This window comes from Anguilla anguilla, chromosome 9 (genome assembly GCF_013347855.1).
Source record: "Anguilla anguilla isolate fAngAng1 chromosome 9, fAngAng1.pri, whole genome shotgun sequence".
In the NCBI taxonomy this organism is placed as follows: Eukaryota; Metazoa; Chordata; class Actinopteri; order Anguilliformes; family Anguillidae; genus Anguilla; species Anguilla anguilla.
Genome location: NC_049209.1, coordinates 48,922,179 through 48,938,198, shown reverse-complemented (window position 1 = coordinate 48,938,198; position 16,020 = coordinate 48,922,179). Strand labels below are relative to the sequence as shown.

Below are 16,020 nucleotides of genomic sequence, written 5' to 3'. Positions count from 1 at the left end.
CAAGAGGCACACTGCTCCTCAGTGTGTGTGTGTGTGTGTGTGTGTGTGTGTGTGTGTGTGTGTTTGTTTTCTTTTTTTGTGCAACCAGGAAGAGCGCGTTTTCACCCGACAAAGACCTGTATGTTCCCTTGTGATGTAGACCCCTGCGGCCTAAACAATGTCAACAAAAAAAATAAATAAAAATCTGCTATAGTTCTGTTACAATCACAATAGCTTTGGGGAATTAGACGTTTCATATGAAGTGTCGTCCGATGCATCCAGGCGTGGTGCAGTGATAGGATAATAAAAGTACGGGACCAGGTGGTGTACCCACGATCGCGGTGTTTATTTACACATGCTGAGAACGTGACGTTCAGACCCATCCGCGTCGAGAAGGTACACAGTACACGGTATATATACACATGCAGCAAACGCTACCAGGCTATCCGAAAATGGACGCGGCTGTCGAAGGCCGTGTCCTGAAGCGAAAGGGACTAGTGTTCTGCTTCCTGTTTTGCAGCGTCTACAAGCCGGCCCGAGCGCGCGCGTGCTAGCACAGGTACCGCAGGTCGCGCTCGCCCGTTCGCTATTGTCTCTACCGCTCTCTTCGAAAGCGCATCGGATCGCTTTGAATCTCAACTGCCGCTCAGGCTCCCCAGTTAAATCACGCCCATTTAAAACGCAAAGAGGCACGTTCAGACAGGCCCGTTGAAACGGGGGCAGTTCCTTCCCCAGTTAATTGAACCATTACTCGTCCGGACGGTTTTCTTTTCCCCCCCGATGCCCAAAACTTCCTGATGCCCGCGTGGGCTGCGGAGTAGAGACATCCCAGGGTCCGAAGAGCGGGTTCTTCACGCTCAGCCGTCTGATTTAAAGCCTGTTCAGTCCGAAGGTTATCCAGAGACAGTTGACAGAGCCCCCAGTCATTTCCTGTTTTAACAAAACTTCATTAAGGTGTACTGTGTGGCAGTTCCCCTGACCAGCCAGCTCCCATTCAGCAGTGGACTTCCTTGTGTGTCTCTTTTGCAGTCTTCTCTTGCTCCCCCCACCCCCCCACCCCCCCCCCTTGGTGGACGTGCGTTTGCTTTTTCAGATAAACGCCTGAAAGCATTTACGTGGTCCGGCGTGCAGGCGCTCTGGCAGGCCCCGGATTAGGGGACGCGTGAAAGGGAGTGTGGTGCTCTCTTCTTCTCTTTGGAGGTTTGGGGCCGGCGAAACGTGACACCGGAACGTGCAGTTCTGCTCTCTCATTAGGGCCGATTCCAGGGTTGAAAAACACCGAAAACAAAATCCTCTAAATCCGTGTTATTCTGGAATGCAAACAAAAAGGAAATGCTCAGAACATTTGCGAGGGATTACTGCACGTTTTAAGCTAAGAGCAAAGGTTTATATCGGGGCAAACTCCTCATTAAAACTCAGCTGAGGACTGTAAACCATTATCCAATTAGTGTCAAGTGTAAATTTGTGTCTATTGCAAAGGCGTGTCAAATACAACGGTGATGAAGCAATTTCTTCTGTTCCCCACCCAAAAAGCCAAATGCCAAACCGAGCGCTCCTCCTGTGCCTGCGATAAATCCGTTCTGCTCGGCTTGCATGTCTCAACAGACGAACCGGTACTTCCTGTCGTTACCTTGCAATGAATTCTGGGGCTTTGGATGACTCTCAGTCAGGCTGCCGCTCCCGCTCTTGGCCTGGCCCTCTGTGGGCCGGTCAGCCGGGAGCTCCTCCGGGGCTTCTGGGTAGGGAGGCTCCTCCCCCGTGGATGTCGGTCCTTGGAGGGCGAGGCTAACCGTAAGGGGACTCTCCCGGTCGTCCAGGTAACATCGGGAGCCGTCCGGGCTCTCGGAGTTCGCCGTGAGCGGCCAGGCCTCGTCGGGGTCCATGCCGGTAGAGTCCGACATCTGGCCCGGACTGGGAGGGACGGCACCCCCTGCAGGGTAGGAGAGGCTGGGGAGGGTGTAGTTACAAATATCATTCACCTCATTAATTGCTTATCCAAACTGGCACGCCTGTCAAGTTTGTACAGCAAGATGTTTGCTGAAGCAATTCCAGCAAAGTTCCTTCAAGGTACTGTAGTTCCAGACCACAATTACATTATGCTACATTTATTTGGCGGATGCTTTTATCCAAAGCACCGTACAAGTGCATACCAAAAGTTGTTGGAACAACTGCTGAACGGGTCAGATAAGGTACAATTCCCATAAGCATCAGTTAATGCTTCACATGGGTTTGAACCTGCAACCTCTCAGTTACAAAGCCCAGTTCCCGAAGCATTACGCTACACCATACTGTACAGGGCTGAGGGTGATCTATGCGGAGGAGCCGGAGGACCCTGTCGGGGTCGACTGCCCTGCCCCACGCGTGCAGAGGTGCTTTGGGCCGGAGCGCTCACCCGTCGCCCAGGCTTCCGTGAGGGTGGAGGGGACAGGCCTCACAGCCTCGCTCCAGACTGCAGGTCTCCTCACAGCACAGGGTGGGGATCAGAGGGACCGGGCCTGAATGCAACAGAGACGGTTCTGTTAAAGGGAACATAGACCTGCCCACCTAGTGCTCTACACTTAACTCATATGTGCACCTAGACCTGCTCAACTAGTGCTCTACACCTCACCCATATATGCACCTAGACCTGCTCAGCTAGTGCTCTACACTTAACTCATATGTGCACGTAGACCTGCTCACCCCAATGGTCTCCACTTAACTCATATATACACCTAGATCTACACACCCCAGTACTCTCCACTTAACCTGTAACCCTTAAATAAGGCCGTGAGGTCGTCAATTGCTGGAATAGAACTTTTACTAGAACCAAAACCGGTACCAGAACCTACCGCAGGCCTGCCTCGGGTCCTGGTGGCAGTGGCAGCAGGGATGGACCAGCCGCCGGTCAAAACAGGAAAGCTCCGCCCCATTACAGACGATGTCCGGTGACCTCACCGACACTGCAGAGAGCGAATCACGGCATCCCTTTACTGTGACATCACAGTCACTGTCGCAATCAACATCATCACTTCATCACATCATCATGTACTTCTGAAGCTCTATTCTTGTCTCCTCTCATACTGAGCTTCATAGCATTAGTAGCCTTACCAGCCTGCTATTAGCGGAAGGATTTCATAACCGTGACAAATTTGACAATTCCAGTGGAGGAAGGAACGACCGGTCTCACGATCGCGGCCGTCAGCATTGCTGTGGCGTGTCCTAGCAAATCGACCTCTAAACCATCTGTGCCGCCCGTCACGGTTCCAGTGGCTAGCCATCACAAACGCTAAGCGCTGAATGACTAATGTTCGCTCGGTGAGCGCGACAGACTGACATCATGTCTGGATGACTGTGGCATTGCCTGGCCGGTGTGAACAGCTGCGCGGCGCGATAGTCATCAGTGCGAGCCGTCAATCAACCCGTCCTGACATGTTAAACGCAGGTAATTATCGATGGTTGATGGGAAAGGTTAACTCCCACCAATTTTTCAGCGTAAAGACGACACACCGGTCGCTCGATTTTTAAGTGAATATTGAGTCTGTACCTGAGGCAAAATAACACCAAATACTCTTTAGACGGCAGTAAAATCTGGAGGAAAAAAAAGAATTTTCATATTACTAACCAAATGATAGACTGAAATTAATGTAATTTTATTCTGAATACCCGTGAAACGTTTTGTTTACAACTGTCGGTAATCTGCAGTAGTCGTGCTGGCATCTAAACAGTTAAGTAATTTGAAATGGTAACTTAACCCAGTTCTGAGGAATACTACTGACACCGTAAGGGTGAAAGGTCGTACGCGGGTCAAAGGTCGTACCCCGGGGCTTCTTCTCCAGGAGCTGTCTCTTGCAGTAGATGACGCAGAGGATGACGAGGGCCAGCAGCACGGACGCCAGGGCGCTGCAGATGACCGCGGCCAGGGCCATGTCCCGCGGGCTGGTCACCGTGGCCGGGACGGGCACCAGGTTCACCCGGCCCCCGCCTGTGAGGAAACCGCGGCGCACTTTACGCTACGCTACGGATATTACACGCCGCACGTGCGCACACAGGCCTTTTTACACCCAGCCAGTTACATTATTTAACAGTATTTAACACGCCTGTGTGCGTATGTATGTCTGTGTGTGCGTGTGTTTATGCAATGTGTGTATGGAGGTGTGTGTGTGTGCTTGTGTGTGTTTATGCCAGTGTGTGTATAGAAGTGTCTGTGTGCGTGTGTTTATGCAATGTGTGTATGGAGGTGTGTGTGCTTGTGTGCGTTTATGCCAGTGTGTGTATAGAGATGTGTGTGTGCGTGAGTGTGTTTATGCATGTGTATGTATAGAGATGTGTGTGTATGTCTGTGTGCGTGTGTTTATGCATGTGTGTATGGAGGTGTGTGTGTGCTTGTGTGTGTTTATGGCAGTGTGTGTATAGAGATGTGTGTGTGCGTGAGTGTGTTTGTGCATGTGTATGAATAGAGATGTGTGTGTGCGTGTGTGTGTTTGTTTTTATGCCTGAAGTGTGTGCATGCACATGCGTGTGCACAGGTGTGTGCGTGTGCGTGGTTGTGCTGAGATTTATAGCCTTAGTGTGCAGTGGCACATTTGCCTCTGGCTTGTAGGAGCCCATTAAAGTAATCCCCCAACCCCTCCTCCCCCCCCCCCAACCCACACAAGATCACAGCAGAGCGGAGGTAGTGAGGCATCCCCCCCAATTTACAGACCAGCTGTGCCGTGTGATTCAGCTGTGCTGTGTGGTTTAGTGCCCTTTTGTTTCAGGAGCTGCACTTATGAAAGCACTGCTTCTCCATAGTTACAAGGGGGTCAAAGCCTCCTCAGTTCTCATCACCAGACTTGAGAGCCCTAATCCAAAAACGAAACCATAATCATCTTTTACCCGTCACAGTAAACGGTAACAGGAGACTCGCCTTGCTACTCCGTAAAGCGTCTTTGAGACAGTTCTCTGTAAAAAAGCGCTATACAAATAAAATTTAATTGAATTGAATTGAAAAAAAAACTGAGGCGCAGTGATACATCAACGAAACCAAAGTGGCGCTTCGCAGCACTAGTTCACAGAGGCACGGCGACTACGGCGTACTCTGACGATGACTGAGGCTGTCTTGCGGCCTCCGGCTAGATCCAGGCGTCGGCCTCCGTCTGACGCGGGCACGCCGAAGCTGGCACGCCACCCTCCGTGCCCTCCGGCTGCCAGGCGTGCCCGCGTGCGGCTCGGAGCGCGGCTGGCTGGCGCATGCAGCGTTCCCAGGCCTCTGTGGAACATTCCGGTCTGGCTCCCGCTCGGTCACGGGATTAAAGCTACGATGGAGAACGCTCTTCAAAACGGTCTTAGAATGTTCAGTTTTTCAAAAAAAAAAAAAACCTTCTGCCAAAGTCAGGGTGAAACGTTCCAGGCGTATGGAAATATTCGGTCGTGATGTCCCGGCGTGTCGCATTACAAACTTAATGGAAATAACATTTTAAAGCCATTCCTGCCATTTTCCTTGTGGTCAAGATTAAATTTCAAGCGATATCCAGCTGGACCCAATATTGAAACTGGACACACGTAAGCTGGGATACTCTAATCTGGCCCTCGAGTTCAGTAGTACTGCTGGTTTTCTCTTCTGCCTTACAGTCCTGATTGGCCAGGATACACTCACCTGCAGCATCAGGTTACTACAGTGAGGAGTAAGAGGAGGAGTAAGGGGAGGACTTACAGTGAGGAGTAAGAGGAGGACTTACAGTGAGGAGTAAGAGGAGGACTTACAGTGAGGAGTAAGAGGAGGACTTACAGTGGGGCTCGTATGGAGGTGGTGGGTTTCCACATGGAACACACTCCATGTTCTGGAATCCGCTTAGTTTTGTTTTTCTATAAAATCTGCAAAATAAGAACCACAGATGCTGATCTGCCGTTGTTCATAGTTTAAAAAAAATATATATTTATTACATCCTAAAAATCTAGTAAGGTATGAAATGTTTTTTAAGTGCCTCTAAATTATACACAAGCCTCAAAAAACATCTGATGATTTCTTTGGTCTACTTGAGAGTTCATTTATAACAGTGGTAACCAACCCCCTGTAGGTTTTCATTTCAACCCTAATTTGGCACACCTGACTCTACTAATTAGCAGCTCAACAAGGTCTCTAGCTGTTGAATAAGGTGTGCTTTGTTAGGGTTAGAATCAAAATGTACAGGATGGTAGGTCTCCAGGAACAGGGTTGGTTACCACTGATTTGTAAGTGGATGTGCGGTTGCGAGGGGGGCGGGGGCGGAGGCGGAGCTCTGTTTTGACGGGCGGGCGCCCTCCCTCACCCCGGCAGGCAGGCCCCGCACGCGGCGTTGGCGGCGGCGGAGCAGTTGGCCTTCTGGAAGCGGTTGACGTGGCCGCAGTCCAGGCAGGCCTTGCATTTCTGGGCGCCCCGGTCCTCTTTGAACCTCCCCGGCCTGCAGGGCACGCAGCGAGCCTCCTGCCCGTAGCCGAAGCCGCATTCCTGGGGGAGGAGGGGGGGGGGGGGGGGGCGATTAGCGAAAAAAAAAAAAAAAAAAAACACCCAGCCGGCCGGTCAGAGGAGGGACGGAGGGAGGGAGGGGGGCACTGCGGGGGGGGGGGGGGGGGGGGATCTTCAAAAGCAAATAGCCATCCCTGGCCCGTGTTGGACTCACACCACAAGCCTTTCTGAAAATCTATCTCCCACGCCCCCCCCCCCCCCCTGCCCCCCCCAAAGGCCTTTTCTCTTTTTTTGTGTTGTCGTCTCTCTTACTCCTGACAGTCGATATGTAGCCCCAATCTCTACAGTCAGGGGGAATTCCTCTGCCATTAGAATAATAAAAGGCCTTCCAGACACCTACTGTTATATTATTACAAGTTTATGGTTGGGGGTGTTTTAAAAAAAAAAAAAAAAAAAAAAAATACCGTTTGGCAGTCCAAATCCTCCCGAATCAGTGAAAGCACAGGACAGCGGCAAGCCAAAACAAAAAAGGAAAAGAAAGAAAAGAAAAACTCTGCGGTTAGGCTCTGGTGTGAAGGGACTCTGCAGCCAAGAGACTCACTTTAAAAAGCGGGTAACCCTCCTCTAAAGCCGGGCCGTTCCTCAGCAGCACAGCACGCCGTTCAAAAGGAGCGAAAACATGAGGGAACGTGTCTGACAATAACATTTCCGGCACGTCCGACTTTTTTCTCTCTCACTCTCTCCCCCCCACCCCCCCCCCCCCCCCCATCCCCACTTTCCTTCTTCCCTCCAGCAGTGCCAACTCGATCAGTAAACACTGCTCTCATTGTCTGCGGGACTTGTTTATCTGCTGCCCGACTTTTTTTATTTATTTATTTATTTAGCCCTTTACAATGGAGAGAGATGCGGCAGAGTGGAGTTTTTTGGTTTGACCTCGTTTTTTTTAATCACTGCAATTCACTGCCTGGCAAAGTAAAAAAACAAAAAAAAAACAAATGGTTTTTCTTATTTTGAATTATTACGCTCGTTTGAAGAGACACACGAGAGCCATGCGGCTCATGTTAAGAGGCGGCCTGGGGCTTGCATGCTCGGCTTGCGAAGGAGAATCCAGAAGGAGCAGATATGCTGGACACTTTTCAGATTTCTCTGCGCCGAGAGAGGGGCTTATCTTCTCATTCAAAGGCCCGTCAGACAACAATCCATTTGGAACACATATCGCACATTCCATTAGCTCCACAGGGCCCTGGATCAGCATGGGAGATCTTTTCAGCTCGGGCAACAGAAGGTTCCGGATAAAAAAAGAGCCCCCCCCCCCCCAAAACTCTCTCTCTCTCTCTCTGTGAATCCTGGCAGTCAGAAGGTGAACTCGCTGACCAGCATACCTGCACTTTCATTGCACATATGTAACAATAAGTGAAAAGTTTATATATGTATTTTTTTTTTTTTTGAGAAAAAAATGTGGTTGTAATTTTGGTGTTTAATTCAGGTTGGCGTATAACCCGGTCGTGTTCCAGCCAGGCGCGGTGCCGCCTGAGAACGTAACCGAATCCCTCCGGCATGGCGAGGCTCCGGTCACCGTCTCCCCTCCAGACCTCCCTCTGTCAACATTGCGAAAAGCGGCCCCCCTTTCATCGCGGCGCGCGTCTGCGGCTGAGACACGCGGCCTGAAGGTCACGCGCGTCCTTCGCCTCCAAGATTATCTTCAAAGGGGCCCGCTGTTCTACCCCGCCCCCCCCTCTCCGTTTCCCGTTTCACGGAGTCGCGGAAAGCTCTGGAACGACGGCGGCGCGGGAGAGGAGGCGTCGGAAGACAGGAAGTGCGGCGGGTTCCAGACGCGGGGGGACTGTCTGCGTTACGGGAGGGGGGGGGGAGAAAGTGGGAGGAAATTCCGCCTTTCGAGCCCCCCCCCCCCCCCGAGTGTCCCGTGTGAGAACGGACGGATGGCACGCCAGCTCTGCCAAGAGGAGGGGGGGGGGCGGTTTGGGACAGGAGCCAGGGGTGGAATTGGTCGGGGGGGGGAGACAGGGGGGCAAGTGAAGGACGGAGCCGCAGCTGTCGTCGTTCGTACGGCCCTCTGTGAGACAGCTGTCTGCGCTGCCTGGAGGAGGGCCCAGCCCAGGGACCGATCAGGGGACACGCACAACAATGGAGAGGAAAGGCTAGAACCTGGGCCGTCCGTGTGCTGGAGGGTGTGTGTGTGTGTGTGTGTGTGTGTGTGTGAGGGAGAGAGTGTGTGTGTGTGTGTGTGTGTGCGAGTGTCTGTGTGTGTGTGTGAGTGTGTGTGCAAGTGTATGTGAGCGTGTGCACACGTATCTGTGTGTGTGTGAGACAGTATGTGTGCAGGTGTGCGTGTGTGTGAGACAGTATGTGTGCAGGTGTGTGTGTGTGTGTGTGGGAGTGTGTGTGTGTATGTGGGAGTGTGTGTGCAGGTGTGTGTGTGTGGGAGTGTGTGTGTGTGTGTGTGTGTGTGTGAGACAGTATGTGTGCAGGTGTGTGTGTGTGTGTATGTGGGAGTGTGTGTGCAGGTGTGTGTGTGTGAGACAGTATGTGTGCAGGTGTGTGTGTGTGTGTGAGACAGTATGTGTGCAGGTGTGTGTGTGTGTGTGAGACAGTATGTGTGCAGGTGTGTGTGTGTGTGAGACAGTATGTGTGCAGGTGTGTGTGTGTGTGTGAGACAGTATGTGTGCAGGTGTGTGTGTGCGTGTGAGACAGTATGTGTGCAGGTGTGTGTGTGTGTGAGACAGACAGAGAGAGTGTCTGTGTGTGCGCTCTTTTCCGGGAGGGTAGTTTACAGCAGAACGAGCGGTGGGATCCGTGAGAAGACCGGGGTCCCCGTACCTCGAGCTGCTGTGAGCCGGTCGCGCAGCGGGATCAAGCGCATAGCTTCCCCACCCAGCAGCTGGAGCGGGGATTAGACCCTGCAAAGAGCGGGCACTGCCAGCCTGTCCATGTGCCACTGTCCTGTCCGTGTGGCACCGCCCTGTCCGTGTGGCACTGCCAGGCCTGTCTGTGGCACTGCCCTGTCTGTGTGGCACCGCCCTGTCCGTGTGGCACTGCCAGGCCTGTCTGTGTGGCACTGCCCTGTCTGTGTGGCACTGCCAGGCCTGTCTGTGTGGCACTGCCCTGTCCGTGTGGCACTGCCAGGCCTGTCTGTGGCACTGCCCTGTCTGTGTGGCACTGCCCTGTCCGTGTGGCACTGCCAAGCCTGTCTCTGTGGCACTGCCCTGTCCATGTGGCACTGCCAAGCCTGTCTCTGTGGCACTGCCCTGTCCATGTGGCACTGCCAAGCCTGTCTCTGTGGCACTGCCCTGTCCGTGTGGCACTGCCAAGCCTGTCTCTGTGGCACTGCCCTGTCCTTCTGGCACTGCCAGGCCAGCTTTAAGCCCACATGTACATAGGACAGGACTATCCAGCAAAAAAGGGAAAACAAACCCAGTTCGACACCCAAAGGGCCGTCCACACTTTAACCTCACAGTAAATTTACACCACCGTGCTATCAGTGCGGTGTGGATAAAACCATACCCTTAAAATGTCTTATTTTATTTTACATATGCAAACTTGTAATGCCATTCCCACTTTGTTTAGAAAAAGGGGAAAGGAGACTTTGCAAGACCACTTGAGATGAAAGTGGATAAAAGCACTGGAGGAACAGAAAGGCCATTTAACTTTAACAACGAGGGGATGAAGAGAAAAGAGAAAGCGGTGGACGCAAAAATGTACTTTTTCCTCCTATCTTCACATCGGGACTTGGCAGGGAGGCCAACTCAAACAGAGGAGCCGGGGGGGGCGGGGGGGGGGGGGCAGAGACGGCTGAAGCATGTTGAGGCGTAAAGATATTTTGGAGATTAGGCAGGAATCGTACGAGCGCCCGGGCGAGACGAGTCATCTGATCCGGTAATGAACGAGCCCCGAAAACAATGTGCCTTTAACGCGACGCGCAGTCTCGCAGCGCAGCACAGCACAGCACAGCACAGCACAGCACAGCACGTTTCTCACAGATGCCCCTGCCAGTTAACTCAAAAAAAAAAAAAACCTGTGGCTTTCGCCGTTTAGAAATTTTATCCACTTGCATTTTCTCAGCCTCGCTAAGCCAAGGCCATCTTTTAGCGACTGGCTTCATCTTTTTCTGCTTTAAAAAAATATATATATATATTTAAGTTAACCAGCAAAGCAAGCGTTTTCCCCCACAAGTTGAAGCAACTCAAGGAAACGAAGAAATGTGAAAATCACAGTAAAATGTGGTTTGGTGAGTAAACCTGCCCTTTGTAATACCATAATTCAAACTACAAGTGATCCAAAGGACCGACCCAAACTTAACACGAAAGAGGCTCAGCTAACAGAAAAACGTTCTCGCAATCTTGCCGCAACGTAGCGGCAACGTCACAACACTGACCAAACGTTCCGTTAAGGTTGCGAGAACGTTCTGCGTCAGCCGCGGGAACACGGCCGAATTCCTCCGTGGCGTTTTTTTTCCCTCAAGTATCTTATGGCAAAATGGCCGCCGGGGGCAGTCAGGGAGGCAGTTACAGTGCAGCCCCAGTCTGGGCTGTAATGGCTTTCGCAGCGATACCCCGGCGCTCGCTCTTGGGTTTCAGAGAAACGCATAATTTCTGCCTCACGACTGTCAGGTCGGTGGAGACCCGGCGTCTCTGGCTGCTGTGCGGCCAGGGGAGGGGCGGCGGACGCTGGCAGGTTGACAGACTGGGGGGGTGGGGGGTGATTGTCACTGTGGAAATATAACCTAAAGCTGTGAGAAACTGCCCACCCCTCCAATCACCCCTTCCCCTCCCCTCTTCGGTATCCATGGAGACGCTGTAGATTCCCACCCCCCCCCCCCCCTCGCCCCCATCCCTGCCCTCTTTCACCCTTTGTCCCATCTGAGTGTTCCCTGGCACACTGTCTGCCTCCCGCCCCCCCCGCCCCCCCCCCCCCCCCCGCCCCCCAACGAACGAGGAAGCCAATTATTAACCGGCGCCGTGGGGGGTCCCTCGCGCTCGTTACTTCTGCCCGTTAGCGCTTGGCAGCAGGGCGTCGGGTCCGCCGAGCCGCCCACCCGTCGCGACTGCATGACCGAGACGGAGGCTAACGCTAACAGGGCCGCCGTGATTGGCTCCTTTCACGGCAAGCAAAGAGCTTATTGGATGTAGCTTACTGAAAATGTAGCTTACTGACCGCCGAGTCAGAGGCTAATGCTAACAGGGCCAGTGTGATTGGCTCATTTCACGCCAAGCAAAGAGCTTATTGGATGTAGCTTACTGAACATTCCAGTGAAGCTTCATTAACACTGGGAGGCAATGTAGCATGATGGTTAGGGAGCCTGCCTTGGGAGGCAGTAGGGCTCAATGAAATACTCTCAAAAAGTGCAAACCCCGCCTTCTGGTCATATTGGCAGGCTCAATTACACCAGACAAGATCAACAGAGCACAGAAAATTATTTGAATCCAAAACAAATGCGTATTTGACCCAAGTCTGCCTGAAACGCATGTGCTAGGAGGCAGGAAACGGGTTCCCACAAACCTCTGACAGCTCCTGTCCGGCATCGCACTGCTTGCAGGGCGCGCACTTCCCCGATCTGTCCCTGTACTCCTGCTCTCTGCACTCTCTGGGATCCTCCGCCAATCCGAAAACCTGGGAAAATAAGATTCACACCTCTCCCCTTAGCCATCCTCCAGCCGATGATGTCACACAGTGTTTCCATACAGAGACACCGCAGGATTTTAGAAACCACAGTTGAACGCGGTTGCTTAACATGCAGGGATAGTTCAATTCAGTTCACTTCAGTTCACTTCAGTTCAATTCAGTTCACTTCAGTTCAATTCAGTTCAGTTGAATTCAATTCTATTCTGATCTATTCAGTTCAATTCAATTCAGGTCAATGGCACTTTTAACCGAGACACTGTAACCAAGACACATAACAGGAAAATAGAAATGCTGGAAAGCTGTGCATGTTTTTGGCCTCAATGCCCAATAAAAAAGCATGTGAGGTAAAAAAAAGGTGAGGCGGGAAGTGGGAATTCCAAAAACGCACAAATATTGGTTCCTTTGCTGGGAAGGAGCCACAGGAGCAGCCTGACTAAGGGGTGGAGCTCAGGAAGGTGTTCCCTCCCTAAATCTGCTCTGCAACTGCTCTGGCCAATCAGTGCTCCTACACTCTCAGAAAAAAAGGTTTCATGGCTTGTCTCCATAGGGGACCCTTTTTATATTTTTTGGAAACCTCTATGGTAGGTGTGAAAAGTGTGAAAGCTCCCAGATTGAACCATTTTGCCCGACATAGAACCCTTGATCTAGATAGGGTTCCTCTATGGAGACACAGAGGAGCTTTTTGGAGTCCTTTCTTCTGGGAATGTATAGCCTAGCTGCACCCACCTCTCTCACCAGAACAGTCCACCACCACCATCCCCCTTACAGAAATGACGTAGAAATCCCAGTTCATTTCAATTAGATATATCAGTCAGGACATTGCAGCACCTCACAGCATATGGGCTAATATAGGCTAATAGGCTAACTGTGCCATCATCACTAAAATGACCTTTTCCGATCACTCCAGTGACACTCACCAGACAGGACCCCATGATGGTCACCGTCAGCAGGCGTACCCTGTTCAGTCTAAGGGTCCAGCCCATTTTGGTTTTTAGGGGTCCCCTCTTGTAACCGTACCTGTAAATGGAAGGTAAGGGTTGTCCACTACATTAAAGAAATCATAGTGCCTATACTATAAGGATCAATATGTGCAATATTAATATTTCTCATTCAATCAAGTCCTCTTAATGTTTACCACGTGGTAACATTAAGAGGACTTGATTCCACACCGCCACTGAAATTGCAGGTGTGTTTCATTGGGTGGTTTATTGGAAGTGCATCTCTACACACATTTTTTTTTATTACGAAAATGATGCTCTTAAATGAATTTGTTTATAATAATAAAACAACCGATGTTTGAACGTCGCTGCTGCAAGAAGTTATATCAACACCAGATACGCCATTTAACTGTAAATTTGTTATGAGTAGTGTATATTATTGACACTGGTGACAACATCTAAAATCTAAGTATCGGTTCAAAATCCCCGTGTAAGTTCCTGAGCTATATATTTCCATGCTATCTACAAGGCATCCGCCAATTAACTTCAAAGCACCACTGACCCGTTTTCCCATGGAAAATTCACAAATTTTGGCCTACGCAGGCAGTCTGAACGTCCCCAATCTGGTTTGCATCTTTTATAGGCTACGATCAGACACATTTCTGCAGTAAAACGCTGCAGCGTTCGGCGGAACAGCCGACTGAGTTTAGGAAAAGACCAGATGTGTCGTGAGTGAGGAAATCTGATTCTGAGGTAAGTACAGAGCAACTGGGCTCTTAAATGTGAACGTGAAAGATTTTACACAATATTTACTAATAGTACACAATTATAAATTCTGCCCACAGCTAAGAGGTCGTGGCGGTACTTTGCACAGAATACGTGCACGTGCATGCACAGAGGAGTGCCAAAGTTCTGTTCAGCTAGGAGGACTACATATATCATTCTAATTTAATGTAGGCTATTTGTAAACAACCGACACATATCAATCAAATAAAAGGTCCAGACCATACAATTATTAACAAATACCACTTCTTTTTTTAGAAACACAAGCTCTAGAGTACAATGATATTGACAGGATGGTATCACCACGGTTTAATAATAAAAAATACATTATTTGAGACAGACAGACAGACCCATTATCTACAAACCACAACTCATCGACACTATGACATTATTTAAAACAAATTTCTTATTAAAAGAAAATAAATGTTACTTTCGCCGATAATATAAAGTATAAGTTGGGACTGTAAGTACATTTCTTTGTAGTTTGTTTTGTCCGCTCATTTACCAAACAATAACCGTGTAATTTGTATGTCCATTCACAAAACTCGATCATTCATCTACAACCAAACTGATTCAGTGTATATAACCTTTCGCCACTTCTATTTACAACTTCAAAGCCTTCCCTTAGTTACATGTAAATTATAAAACATTAAGTAGTTATCTGTAGGCACGCCGTATCTCTTACCAGAATATAAATAAAAGTATATAGCTGGTCTTCGCCGAAAAAGTTTGGTACTGTCTGTTCTGCGGAGTTTCACTCGGCGTTTCTGTCCAGCAACTTCTGTATCGGATTCAAAACCATGATCATTTTCTGATGCGATCCCCTGCGCTGCTCCAGACAGACCAGTAAATCGCGCACAAACCAGCACGGAGATCAAAGGCAGGGGACGGCTGCGCTGACAGCCTTGTAATCTGATCTGTATTCAGTGCACCACTTCAAAAGGTTAACGAAGAGCTGGCAGCAACTGACACCAAAAGCAGATACAGGCTTAATGATGATTACACCAACGTGAAGTTAAGCCTGTAACTGTTTTACCAAGCTTTAAAAAGTAGCTAAATATTAATATTAACAAAAATAACGTTCAGAAAATCGCTCCGATTGTGCAAGCAGACGTATCGTCCGTTTATTTTCCTTTAAAATGATAAAACCCTCAAGTTTTCAGTACCGCCACCTCCTGAGCGATCCCACGTCTGTGGTTGGCTCGATCAGAGCTCGCTGTTTGGTGCTAGTCGGTGGTTTGAAGCCGTGCCCAACTCCGAGGGTTCCCTTTCATCTCAACGAGCTGCAGATGCCTTGACGTCATCTCCTCGCTTTGGGATTGGTCGGACTGGCAGGCAGTATAAAGCTTCAGGGGCGCACTTGTGCCAGAAAGTTAACCTGGCAATAAAACGGCTGGGTGGTCAGTTCCGAATGAAATGGCCCCCCTTTGAAAGTGTTTTATCATCAATCTCGGTCTTGCCTATTTTTTTTCCTATTTCCAGTTTTTGTGAAAAAACTTTACGACAATGTATTTAAAAAGCGCTTGCAAGTAAAATTAATTTTTAATTAATTCAACTAAACGAGGGGAAAAGGAGAGAGCTGCTTGGGTTCATAAACAAACTCAAGTGCGTGTGAGACTAATAGCGGGAATATGCATGTGCGCGTAAAAGTGCCTTTCCATCTGGAAAGCTTTTCTGGAGCTAGCCTATTATTGCCCAGTTATCTAGTGCCTAGGGCTGAATTTGTTGAAGTTATGGCTTAAAATTCAGAAGGCAAATCAAATACAGGCACAGAAGAAACGTGCGTTTGCTTCCAAAACCACAACTGGAGTGGTATGGACAGCTGGGTCGTATCCATTTTAAGTATTTTATATAAGGCGATCGACACCGCATGACGAATTGGCTATATGGAGCGATCATATTCCTAACAGAAACACACATAAATTCAGTGGTAATATGGCTAAATGTGCCACATAGCAAGAAATAAAGAAAGAAAGACAGACAGATAGATAAACTTCATACTGTACATTTATCGGTTCATACGCAACCACACAAAGGCATCATTTCTCACAGTTGATCGACATCACGTGAGTACGTGCTCACATTTATTCAAAGGAATGAGTCCTTCAATTATGTATATCCAGCACCTGTGACCCATATTTACAGTGCGGGCATATTCACTTTGTGTGAAGTACTGTGACTTTGAAATCGCAGAATGCCAAGTTTTTTTAGGCTTTTTCTGCCATCTAGTGGCAGTATTCCATAATTTATTCCTGGTGAGCAAATTAAATAACAAAC

At 49.6% G+C, this 16,020-nt stretch overlaps 1 protein-coding gene across 1 annotated transcript; it reads right to left on the bottom strand.

The window, feature by feature from the left end:
* Positions 1–301: 301 nt before the first annotated feature.
* LOC118235987 (tumor necrosis factor receptor superfamily member 19-like) lies at positions 302–14,977 on the bottom strand. The gene is made up of 11 exons (XM_035433927.1): positions 14,910–14,977; positions 14,429–14,524; positions 12,940–13,039; positions 11,900–12,010; positions 6,246–6,424; positions 5,726–5,811; positions 3,776–3,940; positions 2,808–2,918; positions 2,372–2,474; positions 1,610–1,926; positions 302–1,289 (listed from the first exon to the last, which is right to left on the bottom strand). Exons 3-11 carry the CDS (start codon positions 13,003–13,005, stop codon positions 1,285–1,287), a joined length of 1,143 nt encoding a protein of 380 aa, XP_035289818.1. The 5' UTR covers positions 13,006–13,039; positions 14,429–14,524; positions 14,910–14,977; the 3' UTR covers positions 302–1,284.
* Between the last annotated feature and the right edge of the window lie 1,043 nt (positions 14,978–16,020).